The 25558-nt window shown below is 46.7% G+C and overlaps 1 protein-coding gene across 2 annotated transcripts in view; it reads right to left on the reverse strand.

The window, feature by feature from the left end:
* LOC135385602 (glycine receptor subunit alphaZ1-like) overlaps positions 1–25558 on the reverse strand; it is a 194113-nt gene that overhangs the window by 46592 nt on the left and 121963 nt on the right. For both annotated transcript variants that reach the window (XM_064615024.1, XM_064615025.1), the window contains exons 2-3: positions 13823–14007; positions 6290–6357 (exon numbers count right to left, since the gene is read on the reverse strand). In XM_064615024.1, the coding sequence (XP_064471094.1) occupies positions 6290–6357; positions 13823–14007 (253 nt within the window). The remainder of the gene's footprint in view (positions 1–6289; positions 6358–13822; positions 14008–25558) is intronic.

Genomic DNA, 25558 nt, shown 5'->3' on the forward strand with positions numbered 1-25558 from the left:
AGTAGTGTTCATATGGCTCATTCAGGGGCTCTATGAAGAGGTAACAAGCGCTTTCTGCTTACTCTTCCCTAGACTTCATCTTGGAGTGACCTCACCGTCGGTCGTATATAGTGGATCACTCTACAGTGTGTTTCACGGAAATCCCCAGGCTGAATAATTCGTGAACAGGTGGCGCTATCGAAGAAATTTTTTTTGGTAAAGATCCTTGGGACATCGACCATGAATTGAGTAGTGAACGGAACCTTTGCATACGCTCACTAATTAAATAAACAACTTAACTTTTACTTCGTACGCTTACAGAACTTGTGTTTTGCGTATCGGGACCTTCAGCGAAAAATATTGCAAGAAATTGCATCGACAATTAGTGATTTTTTCGAGTAATTAATCGGTTTCGGTTTACATATTTATTGCGCGGAGCAGTGCACCAATGCGCTCTTTGGATCAGCTATTCGGCTGTCAATTTCGCGTTCATCCGCAAGGTTGACACACGGGGGTGACGGAAGATTAGGAACAGCCGCAAGAGATGCTTTGATATTCCTTCTCAAAGCGACTGGGACACAGCACAGCCGGTCCTATCGTTCCGTAGGTGAGATAGCGTGCTGTTGTCATGGATGATAACGAATGCGCCGCGAGCGCTGTTAACTAGTCCGTACACTCTTAAGAATTAACTACACCACATAGCACGCTCCTAGTCGACCATCATCCCGAATGACAACGTTCTTGTCCGATTTGTTGAACAGGGAAGGCGGAGCATTTCTTTTTGTGCTTATGTACGGCATCATTGGTAGTAAAAAAGAAAGGCATACGCCTCTCATACTTGGCAAATCCAAGGAAAGTACGTTGTCATCCGGGATGATGGTTGGCCAGGATCGTGCTATGCGATGAAGTTCATTTTAAGAGTGTAGAGAAAGAGAGGGAACACCAAAGCGTCTCCTGCGATCCTGCGGCTGTTCCTTATCTCCGTCAACCCCGTCCGTCAACCAGGCGGATGAACACGAAATTGACATCCGGATAGCTGATCCAAAGAGCGCATTGGTGCACTGCTCCGCGCAAAGATTATGTAAACCGAAACCAATTAATTACTCGAAAAAATCACTAAGTGTCGATGCGGGTTTTTTTCTTACAATATTTTTCGCTGAAGGTCCTGATGCGTAAAACAGAGGTTCCGTAAGCGTGCGAAGTAAAAGTTAAAAGTTAAGGTGTTTATCTAATTAGTGAGCGTATGCAAATGAGCCGCTCACTACTCAGTTCATGGCTGATGTTCCAAGGATCTCTACCAAAAAGAAATTTCTTGGGTAGCGCCACCTGTTCACAAATTATTCAGCAGGGGGATTTTCGTGAAACACCCTGTATAGACATAGTGCGCCTACTGCTCACATTAATCGACGCTGCTTTTCTGTTGAGCCGGGGAGGGACACGTATGTCGGGGGTGCTGCCCGACTAGGTTCGCTTAGGTCCATGCACGCTTCCAGTGCTTGAGAGGCCGTGGGTTTCGGTTCTACGTGACAACATCAACCGCGAACACTGGCCCAAAGAGGCGAGCCTCGAATACACATTTTTGTCTTACACACGATCTTCTTTCGGGACGTCTCTCAAAGAGCGTTCCACAAAGATATTTATGAAACACGAGTTGAAGCAATATAAACGGTAGAAATTATTTAGAGGAACTGAAGAGCTGCAAGTCCAGTCGGAAGAGACCGCTTATTGCGGTGTTGAGGAGTTTTTTTCTTCTTCTATCACATCACATCACGAGTGAATGAATTCGAAGACAATGGCATGCAAACGGTGCCACACAAGATAATGTCGGAGGCTCGCGCCCACTTCATCCTCGTTTCTCCCGATTTTCCAACAGCATTTATCTGCGTTCGCGCACCATACTGTTTCTGCTATAGCTAGCCAGGTCAGGTGAGGAACTCCCTTGGGACATCTTGATTTTGGTGGGCCTGTATTCGATGTGGGTTGCCCGAAGAATAATCGTAATGCTCCACCAGTGGGACCGTGGCCTTTCTTTTCTATAGGTACATTACTTCGTCCTCTGGATTATTGTTGTCCGAAGCGGGATGCGGCCCCAACTCTCAGTCGTTTCTAGTGTTGAATTCTAGAAGTGCAACTGGCCATCAGATTGCGGTATTATAGATCCTTGTTATTGTATCGCTATTCTGTCGTTTGGGCGCCATCTTCCCCAAAGCAGTGCGAGTGCAACATGCCGCTTTTGCACGCGTGGTATGCGGCAGGGCGGACAACCTGTGGCCTAGCGCATGTAACTACCGGACGACAAAATACCTAATATTTGTTAATTAACTTTTTAATTACAAGTTTCCGGGAAAACGCGAGACAGCCGAATTGGAGGCAATCATTATTTGAATCCACCATGTATTTTAAATATCACGAAACGAGCATTTACATTGATGTATAAATCGTCAAAATTTCATATGCAAAAGAGTCGAAGCCAGAAAGACTCACTTCTCGAGCGCAGAAACTACATGACCTTCGGCTCGACCTGAGTATCTGACCATCACATCAGCGCCCATTTCAAATAGCTCTATCGTGGCCCTTCGACGCGAACGCCCATCGCTCCTTCTACGCTCGAGAAATGCGTGGCGTTGGTTTCGGCACATTTGCATAGTAAAATTTAGCGGCTTATATCTCGTGCTCGTTCATGATATTTAAAAAGGAGGGTGAATTTAAATGATGGAAGGCCGCGATCCTGATTCCCCAGACATCTAACAAATAAGTTATTTAATGAATTCTAGGTAATTCCAGTAGTTACATACGCTTACCGACAGGATGTCCGCCTGGCCGCATAACCCATAGGTGACAACTGCATCTACGCGTAGGTAGCTCTCAGTTTTATTATAAAAATTTTGAAAATATATTTTTAAATCTCCTTGTATAGGCTTTGTGCATTATGCACCTGTGTCGTCAGGCATGTAGGGTAGAGTATCGCCCATGGCGATGAAACTCCCCAATCGTTATCATAAAACAAAGTTGTTGTTGTTCAGGCATGTTTTGAGTAGTGTTACCTCTTCCGTACCTAGTCCGTACGAGAAATCATATTGTACATAATTGATTTACCAAGTGTGCGCTGTTCTTCTCTGTGGGGCGTGTGTTTTCATTAGTACTTTGTGCTGAAGAAGACTGGACCCTATGGATCAGTTGAGTAGTGTGTCCGCCTACTGACATTGAGCCTATTGAGCGTAGCATTCTTAGCATTAATGAGCGGCGAGTGTACGTATGCTATTCGTGTTACACTGTGTTGCAGTTGTATTGAAATTGTGCTACGTAAGTGTACTTTGGCCCATTAAATATCCTGAACAGAAACAAACGAAGAGCGAAGGGAACCACCAAAGAACGCGACGCACCCTACCCTGACATACGGGCACTCTAAAGGCCTTTTCCAAGAAGGACACCTACCGGAACGGCGTTTTTTTGTGCCCATTGACACACGATAACGGAGATTCTCCATTTAGATACCGGGCTTTTTCGCATCGACCATCTCCTTTCCGAACGAAAAGGAGTAGCCTTGAACGCAGCGTCCGCCGATGATTAGAAGGCACCAGTTATTTGACACAAAAGCGACTGTCTTCAACAAGATTTTTATCGGTCGTCACAAATGGTTTTTCAAACTTACAGGAGCCTTACCGTTGTCTGGTACGAGTGATGATAAATTCAATAATCTCGAGCGAATGTCCTCGGCATCCGCTAGGCACGCGAGTATTGTTATTGTGTTTTGCTTGCTTCTGTAATCGTGCTTCTGACTAATCGTGACTGTGATGAGCGACAAAAGTCATGCGTCGAAAGTTGCGAACGCGCCCAGAAAGCCACGAATGCAGTGTCAAGGAAAGTATATGTGGGAAAGTTATGGGAGGATAATAGACCTCTACCCAAGAAACGTCACCGTTACGTAATCATGACGATGGTAGACATAGTGAAACTGAAACAACGCGAACGGAGCACGCCGCCGTTTCACTAAAGCCGAAGTTATATTGTAGTGTGGCTGTCTTGTTACTTATTGATTCTTTACTGTACTAGTTCCGGTCTACCAAGTTGGTGGCGCTGTTATACCATCTGACGTCATTTGTTTGTAAATAGTGAGATGTTTATTTAGATGCTCTGGCGTGGACACAACATAATGGTGAAATCTACGCCGGTATCGCCGAGGCACTGAGCAGTTCTGCAGCTCGCTGAGAGACACAACGAGATGACCGTTGTCGTACGTCAGCGGCACGAGCTCCTTTCACTGAGGGGGCTTTCAAAGCTGTAAAGGACCCCTACTTCAAATGTGTTCTAGCTTGCCCATGTGTCGAGGGTAGAACGTGCACGCTCTTTTTTGCACTACTACGACCAGCGCAATTCGCCATAGGCACGACGTGTGCCCCAGTTCCACAAGTTAAGTACGGTGCATCGTATGCCTTGAGTTCGGCGTCCGTCAGAGAACGCTCACGAGGGCAAAATTAATCCACGTATAGACCGCTATGCTCATGATCACAGCTATCGACAGCTTTCACATCACATCACATCACATCGCAGTTGTCTAGCGAAGTAAAGTCAAGAATCATGCGGAAGTAATGTGCATGTGCTATACTTTTCCATATGGAAAGAATATTGTATACGCTTGTAAAGGTGTGTGGCAAAAATTAGATTTCTTCGATGGTTCCCTGTGTACGGCTGACAGAGACACCACAACGATGTCCCGAGTGAGCCTGGTTATGTTATATCACATTGAGAGTATTATTGCTATTAGAGACTAAGAAAGCAGCACGTCCCAATGATATACCAAACACAGCTTTGAAGAGGCTGCTACTGTTGCAAAATATTTGAATGTAATTTTTTAGGCATTCCTGTTCACATCATCCATATCATCATCATCATATCTGCCTTGACTTGTTGGTGCCACGCGTTTCCTGTTTAAAATGATCTCCACCACTTCAATGGTGGAGACCATTGTGATCATTGTGCCGCCATTGTGGAGACCGAGTGTCACTGTGGACATTGTGGAGACCAATGGTTTAATTTCTGAAGTACAGCACGGCGTTCAATAGGGGCATGCTTCAGTTGTACGGCTCGTAACTATACAGTAGGTGAGCGAACGCACGGAGGAGACACGGACGTGCTTTCGTTGAATACGGTGCAGTTCAACCAACGCGTTCTGCAGTTAATTACAGTAGATGACTTCTGCTGGGTATATTGCACTATAGAGGCCAGATTTATATCCTATGTTACTAAAATATTGCGCAGGTATATGACGAGGTAAATCGGCATAAATTGTCGCAAAAGTTGCAGAAAGGAGGGTATTCGCTCAAATTTAATGTAATGGACTTGTAGCATATTGAACGAGTGCAATATAGGTACTGCATCAAATTATCTTGAAGTTAAATCAGACATCCCGAATGGGCTAGGTTCAGGGGTTACACATTTTGTTATTGAAGGTACTAACCCGGGGATTGGTAACTAAAGAATAGATAGAACTAAAGAATAAGTAGAATAGATATAATGAAAAAAAAAAAAACACTTCGTGCATTTTTATTGTTTGCTTTTGTGCAATCGTTTTGCCTACCGCTAGGGTGAAGAAAATTTTAGCCCATCAACACCAGCATGTGAACACGATTCACAAAAGTGTTACAGGTAGTAGTTGAGGTAATCTCGATAACTCTTGATAGCTTTATGGCTGCGCTTTCCATGTGTATCATATTCCATGCCCCGAAATACTGCATAAATTGCACTGTAGCAATACAGAACTCCGACCAGTTCCCCTGGAAGATTTAGCGCGGGCCTTTCCAGGTGAGCCAAGACATGTGTCCTCTTCTCCTTTAGTGTCCGTGCTTTGGAGGCGAGTGACGTAATATTCGTTCTCCTCTTGTGAGCTGCGACCACGACCTACTATATAGTAGGTCATGGCTGTGACGCAGTCCTGCCAGACAGAAACGGACACGATACCATAGCCTATGTCTGATGGAACGTGACGCCATACAGGCACCCTTCCTACCAACGATGAACGAAGAAGTCACTGAAAAGGTTAACCAGCTGCAGTCACTTCCTTCATTAATCGTTAATTTGTTCTTAGGCACTTGAAGCTTCCCGTACGTGTTTGTTCTTCTCTGTGTTCCACCCTCAGAACATCAATTTCCATCGTGTTCAACACTTCCTACTGTCCGCTTAATGGACAACGAACGTGTGAAGGAGTGTACTGTAGCAGCTCCGTAGACTGCACGGGTGAAATATATTCTTTAGGATAACACAGATCCTTACATATAAAAGCACACAAGGTTCCGGTCCGGTCAATACTCACCATGTTGTTGGCGTTGACAGGTCCTATGCTGTTGACATAGATGTTGACTTTAACGAATGTTGGATAGTCTGCAAAAATGAAAGAGCACACGCAGTTTTAAGCGCCACAGCAAAGAAACAGGGGAACACGTGTGTGTCGGAGATTTCCAGCGCACGTCAAAAGAACGCCAGGTGGTCGAAATTATCCGCAGTCCTACCCTGCGGCACGTGCTGTGTGTCGCCACACTATAGGCGGACACACGTACCTACGTGTAAAGCTACTCCAATTATATTATATGCAAAAGGATCACAACGTGTTGGCCAGCTTAGGCAAATGAGACACAAACGGGTGAACAGAAAACTTAAGCCTCACAAGGCCCAGTTGTACATTTCGAAGAACCGTGGTTAATGAAAAAGTTCATTGTAAGAGGATCACTGACTCGCACGCTTAATCCTATACTTTGACTGCTTTTGATAAGATCCGTGCGACGAAACCCTCTATTGTTTCTAGAAATCAATATCTAACCGCATTATGGCAGAACAGTCGCCATCGAGAGAATACAACACGAGCGAGGGCTTCCTGATAGAGCAGAAAGGGATGCTAATATAGGATGGAGAAGTTTACTAATAAAGCTCTTGCTACACCCTACTAGCAAATAATACGTCGTGCTGACGAAGGGATTGTCTCCGAGCTCTCCTGTTCGTTTCTTTAGCGCGCATAAGAATTCTGTACTACGGCGAACACGAAATTGCGCCACTGACGTTATAGGCTTTTGTGCCACAACTGGCTGGGCAATATTTGTGTGTCCCTGTGTAGACCTTCATCGACAGGTTGCTCGTAAGTACGCTGCAGTGTCTACTTTGCCTATGTTATTCCCTCCGAAGACATTACTAACAGTTACTGTCCCTCGCATCCGACGTCTTCGACGTGTGCTGAGCTGCATGCTTTGCTTTTTGCGATGCGCAGGATTAAGCAGTGTTCGGTTCGACCATGGGTTTTTTACATATACTCTAAGGCTGCCCTCCATTGTCTGGCAACAAGGGGTATCCGTGGGCCTCTAGTGTCCATTGTTGCTGACGTGCCGGAAGCTTACATGAAGCTGTTGGACATGGGCCATGACCTAGTGTTACAGTGGGTACCTGGTCACGTGGGCATACCCGGCAATGAAGAGGCAGACCAGGGGCGGATTACTGGCCACTTGTCGGTGCGTAGCGTAGCGTCGTCTCCATAGTAACGCGTGCTGCACGTGACCCGCTTCGTCGTGAGAAGGAAGAAGTGACCTTACTCGCAGCCTGCCACCATCGCCGGGTGTGTGGCGTTCGTAGCCATTGGACGAGGAGGTCAGCCGACGCAAAACGCTGCGATGTTCGTCGTTGAAAATGGCGCTTGTGTGGCGCAAGTAGCCACTTCAGTGCAGTCAACGAGGACATTTCGTGCTCACAAGGATGTCTTCACGTCGTTGTCGGAAGAGCAGTTTGTTTCCTTCTTCCGACTGTCCAAAGCCTCGTGTATACACATACAGGATATATATGGAAACATTGGCATGACATCGAGTGTTCCCCATATAGGGAATGTTATATACCCGCATTAGCTGAGTTCGTGTGTATGTAACACACCATTGTGAAATTAACTCCGTCTTGCACAAACATGACATTTCTTTATTTATGAAATATTTGTACACAGCAGTAAAAAAAACTTGCAATACTAGCGCTATTCATTTGTATGCCTTTTCTGCAGAAGCTTGTGCGCAAAATATTGTGATATTGGAGCCAGTGCCTGCGGGAATGAGCCAGCACATATTTTATTATCCGTATTGTTAGTAACTCTTTAATTGGACATACTTGGCAGAGGCGATCAATGCTTCCTGCGGTCCGCCGTTGTTGTTCCACGAGTCTCCTTCGTTCTTCAAGCAGTTGGTGGACATTGATGGTGTCACCTGCCTCTTCCTCCGTCGACATCTGCCTCCGCTCCGCACATTTTGAGCTTGGCTGCTTGTTGTAGCCGGCATTTCTCTGGAAGCCCCAGCAGGCTGTGTAGTTCTGAGCTGTTACCCGAATCACTGCTTAGTTTAGTTGTAGAACTAAAAAGGAGGACGAGATCACTCGACAAGCTCAGCAAGCACACCGTAAGTCCACCAAATAACTTTATCCTCGTCAGTATAGCAATCTTGCACGCGGCGTATAGTGCACAGATCACCGTCCTCGTCTTCTACGAATGTGATGCTAAAATAAAATACGAAACTAATTCTCAACACATGTGTAGAGTGAAAAGAAAAAGAGACACCTCCGAGCGCCGAAAGATTCCCTTCGAGCCAGCGACGGCAGCAGACGATACCGCACTGCATTCGCATTGGCTGATTCGTGTATTACGTGCTCATCTAGCGAAGTATGTGCAAGAAGGTTTCTTTCCACGCGGTAACAAAATTTATATTTGTTAGAGGTAAATACAAAGTAAGTTAATGTCGTCAAATTTAGGCTTTTTGCTAGACAGACTTGAGTCTGCCACCGAGAGTAGCGTCATTGCTCCTCGCGCCGGCGTGGCTCGCCTATCCAGCGGACGACGGTGGCCTTACTGACCACTTCAGATCGTGCGTCGGCAGCGCGCGCTTGCCCGACGGTGGGCGTTGCCACGTTAGGCCGACGCACCGATGCAATGGCCAGTAATCCGCCCCAGGCTGCTCTACGGGGTCACCAGCTTACATCAGCCCACTCCATCATCTTGCCCAAAGGCGACCGTCGGGCCCTCCTCCGTGCTATCTCTGCAGACAAGACGAGTGGATGCACGATATGATATCATACTCTATGCTCCACGCCGTAGATCCGTCTCTCTCACTATGGCTTCCTCCTGCCTTCCGCGACACTACGCATCCCTTCTCCACCGCATGAGGCTGAACGTTGCATTTACCCCAGTTATGAGGCAGCGCCTTGGCGGCACGCAGTCAGACCGTTGTGCCACATGCACTGTGCGCGCTGACCTACACCACCTACTTATGGACTGTCCCGTCTACCAGCGGAAACACGAGATCTTGCAGCACAGGATGCATGTAGTCGACCGCCTTCCTTTTACGCTCGGCAAGGTGTTGGGCCACTGGTCCAGTCGCGCTCATATGTATCAAGGTCTCCGTCACTTCTGGGAGTTTCTGTCATCGACCGGCATCCCCACCATGCTTCCATCACCTGAAATGCCATCTCCACCACCATCTTTCATTCTCTACATTTGGCACTGGGGCAGCGCCCAGCCTGCTGGCCGGCATCAGCCCCATCTCATAATTTCTTTGTGCGTGTGCCTGTGCGCGCTATACCAGACTACCATGTCCATTTAGAAGAGTGAAGCAGAGGCGTTCTGGGTATGTCCCGAATACTGAATAATGCATCACAAAACGAGGCTTTGAATCGCAATTGAAGACAGATCAGATCAAGAAGACCGATCAGATCAAGAAGACCGAGGATTATAAATAAGAGAATTAGAGACGTTCTTGGGCCCGAATACTGCATGGTGTTATTCGAATGATGCATCGCAAAACAGAAGTCAGAGGATCGCAATAGAAGAGCTATACAGATCAGGAAGAGATTATAAAGAAGTACGTAATACAAGTAGGGGCGGCGGTAGATATGTTTATTCAAAAAAGAAAGTGAGGAAAGTTTAGTCAGGCGTAGGCCGACTTGCTATTCCTTAAAAAAAAACGTACACGCACACGCGTACACACAAAAGGGTGGCCTTAGAGGCTGGTGGAGAGGCCGGAGGCATGAAGAAAGCGCAAGAGGGTTGTCGTAACCGCCTCCTGGATGCGCAGGACTGGGCCGAGCTGAGTGGCCAAAGAGACGTTGGGGTAACTAAGTTGTCGTAAGTGGCATTGGAGGACGAGTCGTTGACAGAGGTGCCGGTTGCAGGATAATAGATAGTGCTCAATCTCGGCTTCCACGCAACAAGATGTGCAATTGGGGGAGTTCGTCTGGCGCTTTTATACAGGAATGAGGGTGTGTGTGCAACATTCATTCGAAGACGATGGAAGAGTGACTCCTCCGCTTTGCCAGGCAATAGTAAAGTCCTGCAGGGGCTCAATGAAACGTAGGAAATGGTCATATGAGGTAGAGTCCGCTCGGAACTGTCGGGCACGGACAAAGCGCCAACGGCGAATGTGCAGGGAACAAGCAGAGGCCTCTAGGGGTAGAGGGGTAATAGGGAGAGCTCTAGTAGGTGTTGCGCGACTCGCTGTTGTGTCTGCGCGTGTGTTACCAAGACTGTCTATGTGTCCTGGGCAGAGCCGTAGCGATGGGGATGCAAGAGGGGCAGCCGCCCCGGCCGCCATCGCCAGAGAGGGCGCCGAACGGCAGGCCCTGGCAGGTTGGTTGGACAGTATACAGCGAGAATGAATAGACTGAATTTACGATCTGGGCAGTGCAAATAAGCGTTTTTTCTTCTCTTCGTTTGCAGGGTTTCTGACGGCAACGGGAGAGGGGGCAGGGCGCTTCAGTTTAGCCTGCCCTGGGCGCAAACTCGCCTCGCGACGGCTCTGGCCCTGGGATCCACTGAACAGTCACAGAATGACCAGTGGCCGCGAGTTGGGTGAGAGCTTGAAGTGTGAGCGCGTGGAGAGTGTATATGGTGCTGGTTCGAAAAGAGAGCAGCAGATCCGGAGAAGCCTTGCTGTCAGTCGGAAAAACCCGCTGTGCAGACGGAAGGCCGCGCATGTGCTTTAGAGCCGACAGGATGCCGAGGAGTTCTGCTTCCATAGAGGACATTGGGTAAAGGATGGCAAATGCTTCCTGAAGGTCACTGTCAGGGATATAAAATTCAGCGCCCGAACTGTCTGCCGTGACTGAGCCGTCCGCGTAGACGTGGCGATGGTTCTGATACGTGGAGTACAGAATGTCGAGAGCGAACTGGATGGCTACATGTGCGGGAGTGTCACGCTTGCGCTGAAGACGCTGAAGATGGAGAGGTGGATATCAGGACGGGCAAAAGTCCACATTGCTGGCGCATAAGAGGGAGCGTATGACGAGGAAGGAAGATCCTTCAGGCGGGCGATGGCCTTGCCGAAAGCGGTGTCTGGGAAGTCGTCGTCAATATGACGGAGATAATGGTGAGGGTATTACTGCGTTGTCAACAGGTCACAACAACACAATGATACAGGTCAAAACTAAAAAAAGAAAAATAAGACAAACAAATTTTTAGATAAGTACGGAGATTGCGGAACGTCATCTGAGGTATAAAAAGCAGATGATGACCTGCAGTAGTGCAGTCCCATCAGCGAACAACTGTGGCGTCACACGGTGCGGCAGTTCTTGCGTCCCCTCCCCCCCCCCCAATAATGGATCCCTCTCCGTACCAGACAATACACAATATACCGCACACGCAGGAAAAAAGTCACGTGCTCGCAGAGGGCTCCTCACGTTGTTGGCGCCACCGCGCAGCAGAGAGAGAGAGGAAGCAGCGGTATACTGGCACGGCGCGTCACCCATTCCTTCGCGTCACCCCTTTCCTTCGCATCACCCGGTGCGGACCGCACCCCCCTCGTGGCGCCACTGGTGAACAATATCTTCCATAACGTGCAGACCAGATCAAGCTGCTGTAGCGTCGTGCTAGTTTACCACTGAATTATTTAGTCATGATTTCTTTCGGAATCGGGCCTCATATAGGGCACGCGATCGCCGCGGCGCGTTCGGAAGGGATCATATTTTATCGCGTGTAGAGCTGCGGACATCGGACTCCTTTTTTCTGCTCTGTGCGTTGGTGGAAGTGCCCAGAAGATCTTTACTGTTCAGTACGATGTAAATCTAATACAGGGAGTTGTTTGATGCGACAACTTGTTTAATAGAGCGTTTCACGGGATAGAAAGCGCCCATTTGTGCCAGCTGAGCACATGCTCAAAGTCTGCTTGGGTATGCAAGGCACATAGGAGCCACGCAAAGTGCCTCACCGCCTGTCGATCCCCGTTTGATTGTCATAGTCAAACTATGGAGGGATGCTCGCACACGGGTGATGTAACCCTTTCCAAAGAGATCTCAGCTCGAGCCTTCCACTGGGACAAAAGTACACTGCCATATGTCATGTTTACTACGGAGAAAAACACGTGTGAATAATACACAATGATCCGCTAGTTGCCGTTCAGATCCATCTGGAATACATTTAGAGAGGAGCGATTCGTCGTTTACTAGGACCCTTTAGCTCGCTTCCCTTATAAGCTTTCGAATCGGCAGAATAGGTCGTTTGGTTCGGGCAAACATTTCTCGCTAAAGCTCCCAATTTCTTAAACTATTGCAAAGACCAAACGAGCAACGACGAAATTTGGGCCTCAGCTTGTCTCTATTTGTGCCACGGCTTCGTACTCAGTCCTACAATATTAATAGCCTGAAGCCAGCTCGCTCCGTCACGGCTCATTTAATTCCATTCTCCTTTTCTTGGGCTAAATATTGCAGTTTGTCAGTTGAGCTTAGTTTAGTTTAGACTTATTTGTTGCTGGACCCCAGCGATCATTGCAGTTTATAATTCTCTTTCGCCGCATCGGCATCACGCGTTCGCAATTATTATTATTATTTTTTTTTGTCAGCGGAAGAGTCCGAAACAGTAGCTTGAACCAGAGAGAGGGAAGAGAAATGGAAACGTTAGCCATGCACTCCGGTGCAGCCAGCTTCTCCAGAACACTTGGACGTTAAATCACTCGCTCGAGAGTTTTATTATATCGTCCGCTATTCCTTACGTACGCAAAGGCGATAGCGTACTATATACTAAAACTCTGTAATAGTGAGTTTTAATACATGGGAAGGGGTGTTCACGATAACAATTCCGAAAACATAAGCCAATCGCCCGGTTTCCTTAAAGAGGGTGCCATCACATTGCTAAGGTTTGATTTGATAAATTCCTTTATCGTATCGTTTTCGCAGAGTTCTTCCGATGCACTAGAACTCGCTATTGTTCGCGTTGAATCTTAAAAGATGGTCGCAGACTAGCATCTCTCTTTCGACGAAGCAACTTTTCTGACCTTTTTATACACAATAAAACATTCTACGTGGTTCCATTGTTCACTCGTATGTACAAGACATATAACTTACGTGCACTACGTCACCAGTGTACGTAACGTGCCACCTGTGACTCAGACGTGGGGCCTCCTAATAGCTTTCCGTGCCCCACCTTTACTCCCACCTCTGTTCGTTCCCGCTTTCTGAGCTTGGGTAGCCATAGCTGGCAATAGTATGGAAGCGAAACATTTCAATTTTATTTTCACAGCATAGTCCAATGTAATTGCCTAGATGCTTTTTGTCTACGGAGCGCATGTGAACGACCAGTTACACATTTTATTTATTTTCAGGGTACCCTGGAGGAGCCTAAGGGCCTCACTGATGGTGCAAGTAGTAAACTGAGGAGACACAAGCTAGAAACACAAACTGAGAACACTAATGAGGGTTGAAGGGGTTATGGTCTATTATGCTGGGAATCTCCAGTGCGTAAAATGTCGGTGTCGGAAGCAAGTCTTACATGATTTTTTGACAGAGACAAATTAGATTGAAATACTTAAAAGAAACAGGATTTAAATAAATTTAAATTCCAAGTTACCGAGTCCATAGGTTGGCCATGCTCGCTTGTCGTACTGTGCCAGGACCTGATCGAGGTAGTACAGCCTAGGCGTGTGCAACAAAGGCACTTCGCCTGCGCCATCTTTGACAGGCGGATCTTGCGCTGCAGCTGAATAGCGTTCCGTCGCAGACTCTTCTTCTTCCAGGCTGGTTGAGTACTTGTGGCTGTGAATAATAACCTTAGCTTAAGCTTGGACAGTTCATTTAGGCTCTACCTATTACCACCCACCTAAAAATATCCACTCAAATCATGCACCCGTAGGAACGCAAAATGTTCTAGTAATGCCAGTACGATACTGTTGGGACATGGTTTAACGATTTGCTTTCTCTATTTCTTAATAATCTCAATAATGTGTACACGAAACAAATAAAAAACAAAGAGAGAGGAGAAAATAACATTTATTTATTCTTGACGTCCTTCCAGCGTCTCGGGTAAAGAAGACAAATGTTTTGTTGGTCTCGGCTTATATAGGTGATCTATATCTTCTTGAACAACGAGAACTAGCCGAGGCAGCCCACAGACACGGACGACACAAACACGTAAGCCTCCAACACCTCAGAATCAATGAAATCAAACTATTTCGTCTGCCGTGATGTTCGTATGGTACGACATTGCTGGAACATTGCGACATTGCGATCACGCATTCAAATTACATAAACCTCAACACTAAGTGGATTTGCTGCAGCACTGGCGAGAAACCAGGCTGGTCGAGATTCTCTGAGTTACTTTCCTTTTTTCCGGTTTTACTTTCCATTTCATCCTCACTTTTTCTTGGTTTTTACAAGGTAGGAGCACTGGGGTAGCTAGCTCGACTTTGTTGCGACCCACTTCCCCATTTCTCTCTCTCTTGTGCCTATCATAATCATTGTCATCATCATCATTATCACCACCTTACAATTCGTCTCCAGCGAAACATCAATCGTGAGGTTGGAGGAAGCACGGCATACTTTCGAGTGTCTCTTCTGTTTCTTCTGACGGGTTGATATTCGCCCTCACCAGTAAACCGACAATCATTACCTTACCCTTACATTATATATCTGTGTGCTGTTGCGGAGCACGGGGCACCACGTACCGAGATTTCGTCACGTTTTAAGACAGCCTTATGTGGGCGAAATTTAATCTGCAGACCAAGCACCGTAGAAGCTTTAAGAGTAGCCGCTGTGCTGGAGGCCGACCTAGAGAACACCCAACTCCCGGTTGTATCACTACTCTGTTAACGACGGTGTCCTTGTGCCATTAAACACTAAACCACGAAATCCTCAAACCGTTAAAGGAGCTCAGAAAGCACTTCAATCACTACCATTTTTGAAAGCCAATCCATTAACCTGCCTATAAAAATGCACCATGCGAAGTGATTCATTCAGCAGGTGTATAAATATCGCAGAATTTGGTTTTAAAAATCGCGATCGTGCGCAACGGTGGCAATGCCCGTGCCGCGACGTGAGGAAAGTAGTCGAGGACAGGCAGCAGGAAGAATAGCCAGTTTACTGGGCAAGAGTGCGACTTGAATGAACGCGGGTGGAAGAATGATGATGCATGTCCGATGAGCTTGGCTGGTCACGAGGAGCGTGGCCTAGCATCATCGTCGGCTACACCCGGAACGAGCCGACCAGCCGCTCGCGTCATTTTAACGTCACTACGGTACAACCCGCTGGTTTCTTTAGAGAAACGTCATCTGCTATTTTTCACTCGGAATGACGCCGTAAGCGACAGCGGTGGAAGAAGTGTTTCTTTTCGCCTTTTCTTTGATTTATCAGATACAGTAAACGAACGGGATGACGCCGAAATAAATCGTGTAAAAATAAAACGTTCAAAAATAAATCCCTTAAAGATCATAGTTTCAAAATAAACTCTTAAATATCAATCATGAGAAAATCCACGCTGTCGAAATAGACTCCGAAAGATAAACTTTGAAGAATAAACGCTTTGAAATAAATCTATTAAAATCCACCGTCCCTGATTGGTGGACAGCCGACGGCTCTACGTGCGCCGCGGAAAATAGTGTGCTCATCTTGCTTTGGGCTAGCCAGGGCTAGAACTATGAACCATGATTTCGCTACACCGGAAGTAGGTTGTCTGTTTGTGTGTGACCCGTGGCCAGTGTTCCCAACTTAGTGGGGGGGGGGGTGTTTTCTGATTGGGCGGCTGGCGAATTTTATTTGTGGTGTATCCTGGTCGACTTTACCTCTCTCTCTCTCTCTCTGGCATAATAACATCTGGTGCGAATGACCGTCGCCGCGCAATCCGTCCACAACACCGCCATAGCCATCTGCCCCCCCTCAAGCCTAGCTGTTATCCTCGTTCACATCTCGGCTCTTAGCTGGTTCAAAGGTTAGGAGTGTGTGCCCTGTGTACCCACGCGGGAGGTACCCGAAATCCACCATTAAGAATAAAATGCCTAAAAATAAAACATTTAAGAATAAACCGCTTCAAAAATACACGACTAAAAATAAATCGGCAAGGATAAACCGGTTGCAATATCCGGTTAAATGTCACCTGTTAAGAATCCACCATTAAAAATAAACTGTTTCAAAATCCCCTCATCATCTAGCACAGACGCGGATTGATTGTATTCTGCGTCGGGTTAGATCAGGTTATGTTATGTTAGTTTAGTTTAGTTTCGGTTAGTTTAGGTTAGTTTAGGCTAGCTTGGCCTTGTGAGGTTAGTTCAAGTCCCTTGCTTGCAATTTACCATGCTTTGGGGGGTGCGAGCATAAGACTGAGATCAGGTTTCACCTCACTTTTGAAAGATATATTTTGAAGCGTAGGTTTTTAACGGTTTATTATTTATTTATTTATTTATTTATGAGAATACCTCACGTGCCCTCGGGGAGCGTTGAGTGAGGGGGGGGTTACATCAGCAAGTCAGAACAGAACAGAACAGAACAGAACAGAACAGAATAGAATCATCAGAACAGAAGCAATTGAACACTTTGCAAAAAAAAAAAAAAAAAACACTTATGTGAAAACGTTAAGAAAACATATGCGATGATAATGAAATTAGACACCAAAACTGGCAGCTAGCTGGCTGCGAAAAACTGAAAAGTCGGAGTTAGCTACGATAGACTGGGGAAGGTCGTTCCAAGCACTGATGGTTTTGGGGAAGAAAGAAAATTGGAAATGAGATGTACGACATGGAATGTGGTCGATTTTATGGGCATGATCGATCCTAGAGGAGATGTAGTGGGCCATAGTGATGTACCCTGGACGGATGGTTGTGGTGTAGTAGAATTTGTGGAATAAACACAGACAAAAGTATTTCCTACGGTGTGCAAGAGGAGGAAGATTGATAGAGGCCTTTAAAGATGTAATACTGGACGGAAAAGAATAGTCTGATAAAATAAAGCGAGTTGCCCGATTCTGTAAGGATTCAAGAAGGTCCACAAGTGTTGACTGGTAAGGATCCCAGGTACTACATGCATATTCCAACTTCGGCCTGACTAGTGTTTTGTATGCAAGGCGTTTCACTTCAGGTGGAGCAAGTTTAAGGTGGCGACGGATGAAACCAAGTTTGCGATTTGCATCGCGAACAATGGTATGAATATGATCTGACCAAGAGAGGTTTGAGGAGAAATGAAGCCCCAAGTACTTGTAAGTATGAGACTCACGGATGACATCCTGGCCTATGTGATACTGAAAAAGTGGACGGTGGAAGTAACGGTGGATAGTTACGCAGTTCATTTTTATTGTGGGTTTATTTAAGCGTACATTATGGACGGTTTATTTTTAACGGTGGATATTTCCATGATCTATTTTAAGAGTTTATTTTGAGGGCGTGTATTTTTAAGCGGTTTATTTCAGAAAATGGATTTCGAAGGGAGGAATTTTAAGCGTGGATTTTTTAATGTTTTACTTTAAACATTTATTTCGGCGTACAGCCAAACGAGCATTGGTCCACAGACACCGTTCAAGGCATGGTTCGAGGTTAGGCCGTGAGATTGTGGAGGCCACACTCATTGAGAAGTCCCCGAGCAACGTTAGCCAAAAATTGGTCAACCTGTCCCCTCTCGAGCTCTCTTTTGTTTCGTGCGACTTTCCGGAGTAGGTGGCTTGTGAAAATAAACTTCAGTTGCCAGTTAAACTCTGTTTTCTCCGTGTCTGTGTTCTCTATCGCGTTCCTTGTCGTGATGATTGTTACTGTTTTCTGTTCTGTGGCGGCAATGAGTGTAAACACAGCTCGACACTAAGCGTTGCTTCAGTTCACGCTTCAAAATGATCGCCGCATCGCTATGATCACTAGTTCGCCCATCGCTTCGATTAGCAACTTTGTTAGTCATTCGGTTAACGTCTCATTCAGCTGGAGGTGTGTTCTTGCCGACATGTTGTCAGACACCATCCAGTGAAATCAATCGCAATGCTGCCGTCGGCACGTCGCGGCAGCAGACAGAAGTGAAAGAGCGCAGACAAGCTAGTGCATACTGAGGTCAGGAACCGGGGACACGGAAGAAAAGAAATTTCTCTGACACAGCAACTGCTTATTATGAACCGAACGCTTATTTCCCCGAAAACCTCCGACGGGGTCTCCGTGGACGGGGGGGAAAGGGGTATGAGCGAAGGTTTACTCACTCAGTTCCCCCTCGTGGCAATCTCCCAAGATTCTAACAACAGTCGTTTACATTTGTTCCTTTCTGTACGCAAAACGGAAGTATCACTGAAAATAGGCTGACAGCCATTACACTCCGGAAGGTGGCCCACGAGTTCACTGGAAACGTGACGCTTTTCGGTGCTAAGCATGTGTTCTCTAAGACGCTCATTGACACAGCGACCCATTTGACCAACGTAACGTTTTGTGTGCTGTAAGGAGAACGTCGTATACCCAATTCCTTTGGAATGTGTTTTTTGTTAAGTTGGTCAAACGGGTCGCTGTGTCAATGAGCATCTTAGAGAACACATGCTTAGCACCGAAAAGAGTCACGTTTCCAGTGAACTTCTGGGCCACCTTCAGGAGTGTAATGGCTGTCAGCCTATTTTCAGTGATACTTCCGTTTTGCGTACAGAATGGAGCAAATAGAAAGAGAGGGGTAACTGTGTGAGTAAACCCTCGCTTATACCCCTTTCCCCCCTTGGGAGGTTTTTGGGAATATAAGCCTTCGGTTCATAATAAACAGTTGCTGTGTCAGAGAAATTTCTTTTCTTCCGTGTCTCCGGTTCCAGCCCTCAGCGGCAGCACACGTTGACCGAAGATCAACTCAACTGTTGACCATTCGTTGAATTGACTGTTGCAAAGGCCAACAGAGTCAAGCAATGTCATAAAACCACCACAATTTATGGTCAGCTCATCGATCATCGAGCTAAACAACGAGAATTAGCCGAGGCCGGCTACAAACATGGACGACGCAAACACGCCAGTTGTCTGATTTCATCCGGGCTGTCCCGGCACCTTTTGTTTGGTTACCACATGGTGACTGACAGCGCCGGTTAAGTTTGTGCCCGCCGACATGTAAGTCGTATCACCGTACGGCGTACAGCTCATCATTCTGCATATCTGCAGAGTCCCAGTTTTCCACACTGAAAGTGGCAACACGTGTCGATATTCCGCAGGCACTTCGAAGTCCTCCCTTATTCACCCCTTGACAGGGAGAAAGCAACGAAAAAGAAAAAAAGAAAACCGGTCACCGCTGACCTCGATAGAAGCGCGGTCGCCGTTTGAACCGTAATGACATCACCGATGACGTTTTCTCCTCCTCCTCCTCGTTTCAACTTGCGGAGCGCGTCGAGCGGGAACGCGCACGGCGATGTTCCAGTGTGTGTGTGTGTGTGTGTGTGTGTGTGTGTGTGTGTTTTTGCTATGAAAAATATTGCGTACAGAGAAAATTTGCGTGTTAACGAAGTTAAGTTATCTGCTTTCAGAAAGCGTTTGGAACTGAAAATTTTTTGGATGGCTTTCTGCGCTCATTTAAAGACGCTACACCAGCCTCACATTGACTGTGTCGTGACGTTGCCCGCTACAAGCGTGGCCGAACACGGCGAACAGTTTCACCACCACCACCCCACCACCGTGTCATGATGACGATGGCGACGGCAAAGATATCGCGGACGGACGGATGGATTGAGCAACATAAGGCCAGGCAGGCTGGCAGGCAGATCGCTCGGAAATAGCACACCACCACCGGATGGATTCATGATGTGTCAAATACAGCTGCAGCCGTGAGAGGAACACCTCAAATGTTGGCGTAAAATTACAAATCCTTCAAATAGCCGCTGGTACCCCGGATAATACTTTTGCCGGCAACAGTCGTCAGGTCCCATTATACTCGTTAAACAGCTCAGAGGGTAGAACCAAAGCCTGCACAATGCCTTTTGGCAGCGGTCCACATGTGCGTCTTTGGCATTGGTGTTGAAGAGATGGTCTGATGATCTAACTGTACATCAACCGCGGACGCTCAGTTGCACGTGATGCACATGCAGTTTATGGCTTATACATATCGGCTTATGGAGCTTATCAAGTCGCAGAAGCGTGCAGGACATCTGTAGTGCCGTGGACTTATCGCCATAAAGGCGTGCACAGAGAAGATAGTTGTTAATACACGTAGAGAACAATATACTAGCATCTGACGGAAAGTCACGAATATTAGAAATCGAATTTTGCATTACGTGAATGTGGAAATCTGGGATCATTGAGTCCGGGTTGAAGGGATCAGAATTGCATGAACGGCTGTCTGAGGGTGATCGGTAGTCGCGCAAGTATACACTGTACGCAAGCCTGTCACAAGCAGAACATGAGAAATTCAGTCATTTTACGTCTAATCATATGAATTCCATTTGGCTTGGTATTCTTTAACATTTCTTTTCTTAAACCACTTAAAGTGACAGTCCGGTCGAAAACATAGGTCTGGGAAACACCGCCTTATGATTTCTAATACTCCTCACAACAACTGTGCAAAATATTTCAGAAGAAATCGTATCGCACGATTTATAATCGACATTTTTCTATACCGCAGTTGGTCCCGAGTAAAGGCCGCAGCGAGCTCTCGCGTGACGTGCATAAGAGCAATGCCGCACGTGACTTGTCGAATGCCTGTTTGCGCGATAGTTGATTGTTGCATGCTAGCATTTGTCCTTTATGATGTTTTTGAGTAGCAATCACGCGTTATGTAGACTAAAATGCAGAGTAGCGTCAATGTAAACACAGGTATCACGACGTAGCCTTCTGTTCAGTACACTCATAGACAAAAACACCTCTCTGCATTCCCAGCAACGGCGCAGTCCTCCGCTCCACTTTGTCCATTGGGGACGTCATGCTCACGTGACGGCTGACGTACATAGAGGATCCTTGGGGCAAGGAGTATGCGAGGGAGAAAAACGAAACCGGATGTCTTCAGAGGAGTATTTTTCATTCGATATCTCGAAAACCACGCCGTTTTGTGAGCTGAAACTTTCCACCCAGCATGTAAGTTTCCGTGACAGTTGGAAAAAATCAACTTCCGGTTTTCCCGGACTGTCCCTTTAAACCACTGCAAAATATCCAATTACCAGACGCCGTTGCTTACTTCTATAGAGGGTTGTTTTAAGTCAAAACATTTGTCGTGCGCGTGAGACGAACAGAAATAGTAACAAACTCTGCTAAAAGGGCGAAAAGCGAGACAACTTCACTAGTCAGACTTTGGCGTACACGAATATTTTATATATACGTATTCTGACCAGGAATGGCGCAGGCGCGGGGGCGCTTGATGAAAGCAGACTTGTAGAGTAATTTGAGTAGAGTATTAAAGTTACATACCTTAACTACTTTTGTGAGTAACTTGGTGTCTTGCAAATACTTTCGAAGGTGAGTATTTAGTAATCTAACTTAAATGCTTTTTTTTAAAATAACGTCTACTCATTTTCCAAGTTACTTTGAGGATACTTCTTTGTGTGTGACTGAGTGGTCGAACGAAATATTATCTTTTGTCTCGGCAATGCGCTTTGTACTGTGTATGTTGTCTGAGGCATTCGGGACATCCACGTCCCTCCTTTGAAGGGGTGGCGTGCAGCGCCTCAGGTTTGGGAGCATGCATGAGGCGATGTGTTGCCTTGAAGAGTATACGGGTAAACCATTGAGACACCCTTTCAGGCAGGATGAAAGACCCGTCCCGAAAGCTGTTGCGAGAGATGGTACGTAAAATATTCATAACTCTTGATGAGGTTAAAACAACAATAAAGCGAAAAACGACAGTAAATTATGTCGTTTCTGTAGAGCGCTCGTTCGCATCTGTAGAGCGTCTGTCCATGATTGGGGGTACTGTGAAAAATAAAAAAAATAAAAAAATAAAAATAAACGGGACAGACTATCGTATAGTAATTTTGAAAAGCAGTTCTTCCTGCGAACTAATAAAGCTTTTCGGTAATGGCATTTTCAACTTCACGCACTTCGTATTTCTTTGATAGCGAATTCCAACTGTGACGTCAAAGTATCTTGAGAACAACGAGTTACTTTTAAGAGTATTCATTACTCTATCTTAAATACTTATCAATATTGAGTATTTAGTACTCTACTCAGTTACTTTTTTTGCCCGGTACTCAGTAACTTAGCTTTAATGCTTTTTGTGAGCATTTCGTGCAAGCCTGGATGAAAGCTAAGTTCTCAGTCAGAGAGTTCTCGGCGCATGCCTTGAGTTTCATGTACGATGTATAATCTACTAAAGGTTTTGTGTTCTCGCGTCTACATCCATAAGATTAATGTACGGAGGTACCATCCCCCCCCCCCCTTGCGTCATAGTGCAGTACCCGTACAGAAGGTAAAGAACCGGGGCAGTTGCAGCTGACGTTCATAGGAGTATGATCAAGTTATAGGTTTGCAACGCAGGCAACTGTTTATGAGGTCAGGGAAAGCCGCAGAAAAATGACCTTTCACTTAAACGGTCTCGCGTCGTCATGTAAATGGTCTTTTGAAGTTTCCTCGAAAGTTATCAATACGCAACTTGGGGATGCTGTATAACAATGGCCGCGTGATTAATTGCCTAAGAGGGTGCTACCAATGGTGACGCCTCCCGCTCTAGGAGCATGTCGTTGACAGGAACCTCAATCTGGCACCAAGCCAAGGGTCTGTGGGGTAGACTGTTCATTTTAGGAATTGGTTTAGTGGAGCTGGAGTTTGAAACAACTTTACGGAAGATTCCACTTCGAGCACAATGCGTTCTCCAAACCGACACCATAAATGGTGCACACCCTGTGGGAAGCTACATGATAATCCGAAATTACTTATTTTAATCGAACATCGTTCTTTGTGAAGGTGTCCGTTAGTGGAGCGGATACTAGCTACAGCGCGGAGACTCGCAGGAGATGTCGAGAACAAAGAACTCGTGATCTTCTACCAGGATAATTTATTGTGCGTGCCGACAATATTCCAGCGTGCGTGCGTGCGTCCGTCCAGACGTGTGAGCCTTCCCTTACCCCCATTCCCCCTTTTATCCCTTCCCCGAGCAACGTGCCGCCAATCTAGGCAGGCAGACCTCTCGAAACCCCTACGTCCCCCCCTCCCCCGACGATACGCACGCAGTTGATTGGTTGGTTTGAAAAATAAAAAAAGTGCAGCATGACGTTGCACTGTTTGTATAGCATTGCCATTTTTGTCGAAGATTCCAGCAAGTGGTGCTGCAAGGTCAACCCTCCCGACCCATCAAGGCTACTGCAAATTATATTCTGTCCTCATATCATATTGGAAGCAGAGATGTTGATAAACCTTTCGTCTACTTCAGTGATGTTGAATGGTGGTGTTACAGCTGGTGGTACAAATGGTAAACAGCTATGCTTCGTATCCCGCCATTCACTGTCGGGTAAATTCAAGTAACTGAGGTACAAGTAAGCGCTGCGGTGTGCTTTACTGTCCTTTTATGTGCAGCGTTTTTCACTAAATACAATTGCCAACTACCCTGCCTGCGTACAGTGTAGAGCACTGCACGGGCCTAATTTTCAGGCCCGGGCCCGGTCCAGGCCTGGCTGCTACTGCCCGCACCCGGCCCGGTCCCGACGTCTTCTATAGATTTACAGCCCGGGCCGGCCCGAGCCCGACTCTGCCGGCCCGGGCCCAGCCCGTACCCGACTGTTTCCATGGCCAGGTCCGGTCTCAGCCCGCCTGTGCTCTATATGTTCTCGAGGCCCGGAGGCGTATTTAGATTTACTAAAGAGCACAGCGCAGCGAGGGAAAGGACGCAGCTAATTGGTGGAGAGTGAGGGGGTACGCTCGAACGGATCGGCTGTGTTTCTCTGCCGGCAAGCCGCTCTGTGCTTTGTGCTTGCTTGTTTGGGAAGGCAACGCGCAGCGGCCCTTGGGTGATATGTATGTACCTTACGCTTCAAGAGAGGCTCATCTACGCTCTATTGCGCATGCACCGGTGTTAGTTCCCCTCTCTCGAACTCACACACGAACGAAATATGTCAGAACACCTGACCTAACTGACCCTCGTGCAGGACTATCAGCGCGCACGCTACACCAATCGTCCCCAAATATGTGTGAGTGCACGTGTGAAATCCAGACCCATTACACTAAATAAGCATGATCACATATAAAAAAGGGATAGTTCTCAGATAAGAATTCAGTGATATCCCATACCCAATGGCAAAAAAATGACATGAAAATTCAGCTGTCCAGTCTCGTGAAATATGTTCGCGTACATGCCCGACCATGGCCGGCGTTGTCAAGCCCGTACCCGGCCCGGGTCCGATGGCTGAAACCCGAGCCCGGCCCAGGCCTGCATAAAGAATTCAAAGCCCGGCCCGGCCCGCGGTCTGCTAGACAACCACCTTTTTAATTCTTGTTATATGCGCACTGTGAGTTTGGCCTTTCTGCGTCATGTATTGTGCTGTACTGACCCCTTACAAGGACGTTAAAAGCCCTTTAGCCTGCGTTGACCCCACATTGTCCCTTACTCTCCCCTAGCCGAAGGCCACGTTCCTTTACCACTGTCTTCCACCGGATGAGACTTAACGTGGCTTTTACATCGGTTTTCAAACATCTCCTCGGTGTTTGCGCATCCAACCTCTGTTCCACGTGTGGTGTGCACGGTGACCTCCATCACATCCTCCTGGTCAGCGGACAGTACGATCGCGAGCGCCCTCATGGAAACTGTCCTGCAACGCGTCGATCAACGCCAGTTCGGCTTGGCCAAAATTCTAGAGCTACGGTCGGGCCCCTCACATCAGATGCAAGGATTACGAGTTGTTGCTGTGTTCCTCTCCAGCACAGAACCAATGGACGAACTCTAATAGGACACCTTTCCATCATCATCCTTTTCTCATCCCTTCCATAAGAGCAGGGGGGCAGTGTACCGCCATAACGGCGGGGAATGACCCACCACATCATCATACCACCTGTGTGTGTGTGTGTGTTTTCGCTACCATGTAGTTTCACAGCCATCGCCTTTCCTCCGAATTTCGGATATTAACTCGGTTATACACGACGAAAAACACACTCCGAAAACCCGAAACATTAGCTACATATAACTACCGCTCTGACATGTTGGATGAATCGGATAAAATCCGGAAGAAACATTCTGGTATTACTTCTAAGAATACTTACTCAGACACAGAACTGCAGAACCCGGATGAAAATTTTCAACATTCATCATGGTCAAACGGTCGTGCAAAGTTCCGATTTCCACGGACCAGTATTTATATGCAGCACATTCACGTACGCTATACTTGAATACTATCTTTTGCACGATTCAATAGACTGCTCCAAAAATGAACAACCCCGCTTGTTTAATCGCAGCTATAAAACATGTCTAAGAATGATCT

This window comes from Ornithodoros turicata, chromosome 2, assembly GCF_037126465.1.
Source record: "Ornithodoros turicata isolate Travis chromosome 2, ASM3712646v1, whole genome shotgun sequence".
In the NCBI taxonomy this organism is placed as follows: Eukaryota; Metazoa; Arthropoda; class Arachnida; order Ixodida; family Argasidae; genus Ornithodoros; species Ornithodoros turicata.